Here is a 7,941-nt window from a genome sequence, read left to right as displayed (position 1 = left end):
CCTCCCTATCCGCCCTGCTCTGTTCGTGACAGGGGAAGGTGCCCCAACCCTCTGATCAGCCCTTCTCTGTGCCTGATAGGGGGGAGCTCCCCAACCCCCTGATCGTCCTATGGCTCTGTATGTGACAGGGTGCGGTGACCCAACCCCCCCGTCCCCCCCACAGGCCCTGCTCTGTGTGTGACAGGGAGCGGTGCCCCAACTCCCCTGATGGGCCCTGCTCTGTGCGTGACGGGGTGGTGCCGCAACCACCCCATCTACCCTGCCTTGAGTGTGACGGGGTGGTGCCCCAACCCCCCAATCGGCCCTGCCCTGTGCGTGACTGAGGGTGGCATCGCAACCTCCCAATCCACCCTGCTCTGTGCATGACAGGGGTAGCGCCTCAACTCCCCAATCGGCCCTGCTCTGAGCCCGAACAGTGGCTGCACCTAGGGATTGGGCCTTCCCTCTGCCACCCGGGAGCAGGCCTAAGCCAGCAGGTCGTTATTTCCCGAGGGGTCTCAGACTGCAAGAGGGCACAGGCCGGGCTGAGGAACCCCCCCCCCCCCCTGGGGGCCCAACTTTTTGTGCACTGGGCCTCTAGTCTTATATAATTCCCTAGGATTTCTCATCTAGAGTAATTCACTTGCTATTGGGCATTTTGGCAAAATTACTGCCTCGTACTAAATGTTACTTAGCTTGTGGCTTAGGGATGTAATATACCTTCCCAAGTATCTAACCCAGCTGTGGGCAAACTATGGCCCACGGGCCGGATCTGGCCCGTTTGAAATGAATAAAACTAAAACAAAAAAAGACCGTACCCTTTTATGTAATGATGTTTACTTTGAATTTATATTAGTTCACACAAACACTCCATCCATGCTTTTGTTCCGGCCCTCTGGTCCAGTTTAAGAACCCACTGTGGCCCTCGAGTCAAAAAGTTTGCCCACCCCTGATCTAACCTGTTTGTATTTAGTATTTTTCCGCAGGTAGAAAATTTGGCTAATAAGGAATTTCACAAGTATTATGTATGCTTTCTTCCCTGAGGCTCTGTTCTAAAATGCATTCCACATAACTTAAGGAAGGAAAACAAAGTGATTCTATACTTGACCTTTTATCCCATAGAAGGCTGCTCTCTGCTGCTGCTCCCTCTAACCTTTTTCTTTCATATTGTGGAATTGGATTGGAGAACCAGTATAGACCTCTTTATTTATTTTTTAAACTATGTTTTTATTGATTTGAGAGAGAGAGGAAGGGAGAGAAAGAGAAACCTCAATGATGAGAGAGAGAATCATTGATCAGCTGCCTCCTGCACGCCCCCTACTGGGGATTGAGCCTACAACTTGGGCATGTGCCCTGACCAGGAACTCTAGACCTCCTGATTCATAGGTTGATGCTCAGTCACTGAGCCACACCACCTGGGCATACCCCTTTCACAAGATCAATTGTAGGCATAGATTTTGCTTTTTGAACTTAGTATGTAAGACCTGAAAAATATTTTTTACTTTTTTCCTTCAAGACTCCAAGCTATTGATTAGTTGCTTTATCTGTCAGGAAAGCCTAGGATAGGACAACTCATTGAGCACCAAGTCTCATCATATAGTTTAAGCAAAGGTTCCCCTAAGCATTCTGGGACGGATGAAGCTGAAAGACTTAAATATGGCCTGGATACTATATAACTATATATATTTTTAGATTTAGCCTACAATTTCTCATTGAGTTTTTATATCAGCCTCTCTGTTCTACTCCACACACCCATATACGCTGGATCTGCCTTTCTAATCATAGGGAGTTGTTAATTTCCTTTATAGAGAGATGTTGATTTTTGTTCCCTTGAGAAAAGAATGGATAAATATCACTTGGTTAACAAGCAACTGTGGGGATAGGTAAGTTAACTCCTTAAAACCCATTTAACCTAAAATTCTGTGGTGCAGAAACAAATTGCAGGAGTGGCACATACTTCTGAAAAACCACAAGAGAAGGGTGATGTGAGTTATTTTTCAGAGTTTTCTGAGTTGAGAAAGCATTTTAGAAAGATGCTGCACTTAAGAAACATTAATTTTGAGTAGTATGTCCAGTTGCCTGCAGCCATGTTGGAAAAATATGTTTTTGCTCTAGTGTATCAATAAGGAGAAGTCACACCTAAGGCTGTAGGTTTAAAATAACTTACCTGACCCTGAAAACTAGAAACACTAAACTGATTTGGTATAAAGCTTAGGGAAACTAGGGAACATCTGCTTCATATACTTAAATCCCAGTTGGACTTGGCAATGACCAAGCTTCAGAGCTCTGTTTAGAGAAAACATTCTAGCACCACCTACAAATTGCCTTTTTTTAATTTGTGCAATTTACCAAGAGACATATATTATAAAGTTTAATAAAATGTATGGAAAAAAGTTCATGGTGGTAATTGCTATGTTGATTTAAGGTCCTGAAAGTGCAATGAAACATAGTTACCATGCATATAAATGCTACTTAATAGCTATTTAACTAGAGATTTTATTCTTATTTGGGGCTTCCTCTTAAATCCCATGGCTTGTAATTTTAGATATTGCAGACCTTTGAGATAGAATATGAATGTAATTGTAAAAGGGGGAAGGAGTTGCACACATTTGGGTGTCGTTAGCCATAGAAAACTGCTCATACAACAGGCCAGCATGAAATTGTTCCTGACTTATCTAAGCAAAAGTAGGGTTGGGGAGAAACTATACGACTTTTTGTAAGGAATACATGTACACATCTCGATACACATCTCGAGAAACTAGCATCTTGTTTCATTCTTCCTTTCCCAAAGATGGGCAGACCTAAAACAAGTCCTAGTTACAGATTTTTAAGTTTTGTGCTTGGTGATTGTGTGTGTCAGATTGAGGAATCTGTGCGGAGCATGGTAATGCGCTATGGAAGTCGGCTGTGGAAATTACGCGTCCTCCAGGCAGAACTGAAAATCAACATTCGGCTGACACCAACCGGAAAAGCAATTCCCATCCGCCTCTTCCTGACAAACGAGTCTGGCTATTACTTGGACATCAGCCTGTACAAGGAAGTGACTGACTCCAGGACAGCACAGGTACAGTAGTGAAACACTAGTCAAACTTTGAGATCTCCTCAAAGTTTTTAAATGGTCCTATGAATAAGCCACTTGGACTTGCTATAGAAGACCCAAACTCATAAATCCCATTGGTTCACCTAGTGGGCTTGTCCTCTATTAGTTAAACAATTGCATGAATTTGAAAAACTTCATTTGCCTCAAAAGATGTGCCTATGTTCTAATCATCCTATATAATAAATTGATAATATGCAAATTGACTGTCACGCCCTTGCACAAGATGGCTACCCCCATGTGGTCAAAGATGGCCGGCAGTGGAGGGCAGTTGTGGAGCGACCGGGCCTGAAGGGGAGGGCATTTGGGGGCGATTTGGCCTGAAGGCGAGGGCATTTGGGGACAATCGGGCCGGCAGGGGAGCAGTTAGGCGTCAATCAGGCTGGCAGGGGAGTGGTTAGGGGGTGATCAGGCTGGCAGGCAGAAGCAATTAGGGGCAGTCAGGCAGGCTAGCGGGTGAGAGCCAGCAGTCCCGGGTTGTGAGAGGGATGTCTGACTGTTGGTTTAGGCCTGATCCCCGAGGGGTCCCAGATTGGAGAGGGTGCGGGCTGGGCTGAGGGACACCCCCCCTCGGCCCCAATGCACGAATTTCATGCACCAGGCCTCTAGAGGATGTTATAAAAACCTCCAACCTTCAGTCATGTATTGGTGAGCCCTAATAGATGCCAAGTGAACCTAACTAACTCCAGAAATAATTGTGTAATTTGGGGCTCGCCTTAGTAGGCTCTAGGGCTACTTAAGCAGTCTCACCTTTTCTGATCTGATTTGTCCTTCCTGTTTTCAACCTAGTTAAACCACTCATTGGCAAGTAAAGAAAGGAGAATTGTTGAAATATGTCACCAAGTTCTATCTTAAAGAAGGAAAATTTCAACATAATAGTTTGAACAATATCAAGGAGTGATTTTTATCATATTTAACCATTATGATATTCCATTTATACACATTATCTTCAAAGAGTTCAGAGTATTATCCTATATAATAAAGAGGTGATATACAAATTGACCATCACTCCAACACAGAAGATGGACGTCCCCATGTGAACACAAGATGGCCAGCAGGGGAGGGCAGTTAGGGGCAACCAGGCCTGCCAGGGGAGGACAGTTGGGGAGGGGGACGGGCTAGCAGGGGAGGACAGTTTGGGGGGACCAGGCCAGCAGGGGAGGGCAGTTACAGGTGACCAGGCCGGAAGGGGAGGGCATTTAGGGGCAACCAAGCTGGTAAGGGAGGGACATTAGGGGGGACCAGGTCAGCAGGGGAGGGCAGTTGGGGGCCACCAGGCCTGCAGGGGAGGACAGTTAGGGGCGACCAGGCCGGCAGGGGAGGGCAGTTAGGGGCAATTGGGCCAGCAGAGGAGCAGTTAGACGTTGATCAGACTGGCAGGGGGTTGGTTCGGGGGGTGATCAGGCTGGCAGGCAGAAATGGTTAGGGGCAATCAGGCAGGCAGGCAAGCGGTTGGGAGCCAGCAGTCCTAGATTGTGCCAGCCGGGCTGAGGGACACACACCAACCCCCATGCACGAATTTCGTGCACCGGGCCTCTAGTATGTCTATAAAAGAGTAAAGTGCAAACTTTAACCATTTTTCGGGTAGAAAAATTGAGAATGTGAAAATGGAAAGTGACTTTTTTAGTAGTTTGTTCCTGTGATAACAGAATTCCTTTTTAGTCTGTTTACCACCTTAGTTTCTAAATATTTGGGACTTTGCTGTGATTCTGAATTTAGTTTAGTTCACCATTGCTCGTGCCTTTTTATGAATTGAGATTTTATTTCAAGACTTTGGACTGAATTTGGAAAGTACATGTCTTTTGTTTAAAGGTTGAACTTGTTCCAGTATGTGTACTCAAAGGTTTCAGTCTATTCTATGCATTGGGTGCCAGGAAGAGATTATATGTCTCTTGTTTTTATCTGTATCATTTTAAATCCTGGAACAGAGGCAAGAAAAGACATTTTTATCAGTACTTTGATGATGAATTTTAAAACTCTGAGTCTGGATAGATGTCAGAATGACCTTTCATTTTGTGCTTTGAGTACAAGTTAGATGGTCAGAGAAATCTGTCCCGTGAGAAGTGCACAAGAGTGTGAGGGGTTAGCCAGGAAAAGAGTATTCAATAATTTTTCCCTGCATTTGATGTTTTTCAAGGCAATCTTAAAGACATTTTCAGTCAAAGCTTTTCAGGGGTAGGGATGTTTTTAATTAACTTCTACAATGGCTTCAAGGCAAGTCTATTCTTGTGAAAAATAAGATGGCCTCTTGAGATTTCAGTGTTTATGATAAATAAGTTTGTTCTTTATAACTATTTCCCCCCTTTCTTTGATCAGAAAGCTCTTAGATTTCCCTCATGCTGGCTGGTGGTGACACAGGGACATAAAGGGCGCAGAAGCCTTCAGTCAGGCTTTACTATACCACCTGGCACAAAATAAGCACTCAATACGTATCTGAGTGAATGAATGAACTACCTTTAACCCAAGGGAGAACCTCTTTTTCCATGAGTCCTGCATATTTAGGAAGCCCTGAAAGAGGAGGTTTCCCTCAGGCGCTTTAGTTGAGAGAGTTCAACAGCCACTGCCTTGTGAACTGGGGGGAACCCACAAGAAAAACAGCCTCCAACCCAATTCTGGCACTGCTAATGCCTACCTGGTGCTTATTGACAATCTGTTTTTCCCCTTTCTTTGCTCTAGTGCAGTGGTTCTCAACCTCCTAATGCCGCGACCCTTTAATACAGTTCCTCATGTTGTGGTGACTGACCACCAACCATAAAATTATTTTCGTTGCTACTTAATAACTGTAATTTTGCTACTGTTATGAATTGTAATGGAAATATCTGATATGCAGGATGTATTTAGGCGACCCCCGTGAAAGGGCCTTCGACCCCCAAGGGGGTCGCGACTCACAGGTTGAGAACAGCTGCTCTAGTGAGTCATTGTATGAATTTAAAATAATATAGAACCATGCATGTCATTCATTCATTTGTTCATTAATATAACATTTATTAACCACCTATAGTGTGTCAGGCAGTGTGGATACAAAAAAAAGTGATCTCTATTCTCGAAATCTATATCATTATGGAAGACAAATAATTAGTTTCTCTGTAGTATTATGATTCTGCCATCATAAAATAAGGACAGGGCTCTAAGAGAACAGACTATCTGGGATCAAAGTTTGTTTTCCAAGAGAAGCTCTTTTGATGGCCTCTGGTGAAAAGTGTGTGATATATTAAGTATGTACATATTTTCATGAACTTATAAAACATATACTTTACCAATTTTTAATTATGTGCATTATAGTAGAAAATGGGATTAATAGAGCTGATTATTCAGAGCCTTCTAGTGCTATCCATTACTCTCAACCTCTTTGGCACATCATTTATTCTTTCTGACAATAAGGAGCAAGGTTGATTGCCATGAGTTTCATTCTGTTTCACTTTCTATGTATAATCTTTGTGGTATCAGCTGTAATGAACACTCATGTCAGGTAGTTATTTGAGGGGAGAAGAGATATGGGTAATCCATTACATGTCAATTGATAGCCAATGTGTAGTGTAAGGGAGAAGTATACATTTTAAATTCACCTTTATTGATATGTTTTATGTGTACAGCTCAGTTCATCCTATATGATAAAAGGCTAATATACAAATCAATCAAACAGCAGAACGACTGGTCACTATGACGTGCACTAACCACCTGGGGGCAGACGCTCAACACAGGAGCTGACCCCTGGTGGTCAGTGTGCTCTCACAGGGGGAGCACCACTCAGCCAGAAGCTGGGCTCACAACTGGCAAGCACAGTGATGGTGGCGGGAGCCTCTCCCACCTCCGCAGCAGCACAAAGGATGTCTGACTTCTGGTTTAAGCCCGCTCACTGCAGAGAGCGAGCCTAAGCCGTCAGTCGGACATCCTCTAAGGGCTCCCAGACTGTGAGAGGGCACAGGCTGGGCTGAAGGACCACCCCCAAGTGCACGAATTTCGTGCACTGGGCTCTCTAGTTCTGAAATAATAGACGTTACTATTTCTATCTCTCACATTCCTAAGACATTGCTAATTCTACCTCCCTCCTGGTGACTTTCACCATTGGTCATTTGGAAGAGGGTTGGGAACTCCATTTTGTGCGGTTTTGAGCACCCAAGACAAGTTTTGCCCCAAATAGGACCTTTTTGACAAGTTGGCAGAATTCACTTGTTCCTCTGATCCAAGGAACTAAGGATTCACTGAGCTGAATTATACCCATGGTTTTTAGATAAGCGGTTAATTCTCTTATGCCTGTACAGCAGGTTCACAAATCTAATCATTAATAGTAGACTTAAGCTTATATATATTAGGCCTGAATAGATATGTGAATAGATACACATACCCTTACACACTAATCTCCATTTCTGTTCACTGAATTGGGAATCTGGATTTTGTGTATTCATGCATAAAGTGCCTAGTTTAGTGTCATATAACCTCTGTTACACAATAAATGTTAATTGAATAGAAATAATGACATTCCTTATAAATATTGATAAATAAAACTAAATGTATGGAGTATGAAGTATTCTTGTAGAAATATTTGAGTTAAAATGATTAAAAGTTCCTGTGGTGATTTCATTATGTGACAGTGTAAGTATTGCAGTCACTAGTTGTAGACATGGTGTTCTGGGGGAATATATATATATGTGTGTGTGTGTGTGTGTGTGTACATATTATATAGATGCATATATCATTTAATAAAATATATATTTTACTACAGACTATGTCTTTTAAGCTAATAAGAATTATCTAGCTACATGGATGGGTGAAATTCACTTGTAACAGAAATCTTTGAAGCCTTTCTGTGGCTAATAATACTTATGAGGCACCTTCTAGTCAAATAGACTGAAGCATAAATGATA

General features: G+C 43.1%; 1 protein-coding gene across 1 annotated transcript in view; it reads left to right on the top strand.

The window, feature by feature from the left end:
• The window catches only part of ACACA (acetyl-CoA carboxylase alpha), a 229,022-nt gene that overhangs the window by 135,302 nt on the left and 85,779 nt on the right, over positions 1-7,941 (top strand). Inside the window, exon 39 of the mRNA XM_015559072.1 lies at positions 2,840-3,043. Within this exon, the coding sequence (XP_015414558.1) occupies positions 2,840-3,043 (204 nt within the window). The remainder of the gene's footprint in view (positions 1-2,839; positions 3,044-7,941) is intronic.

The sequence above is a fragment of the Myotis davidii genome, unplaced genomic scaffold (assembly GCF_000327345.1).
Source record: "Myotis davidii unplaced genomic scaffold, ASM32734v1 scaffold993, whole genome shotgun sequence".
NCBI classification, from domain to species: Eukaryota; Metazoa; Chordata; class Mammalia; order Chiroptera; family Vespertilionidae; genus Myotis; species Myotis davidii.
This window is presented reverse-complemented; position numbering and strand designations above follow the sequence as displayed.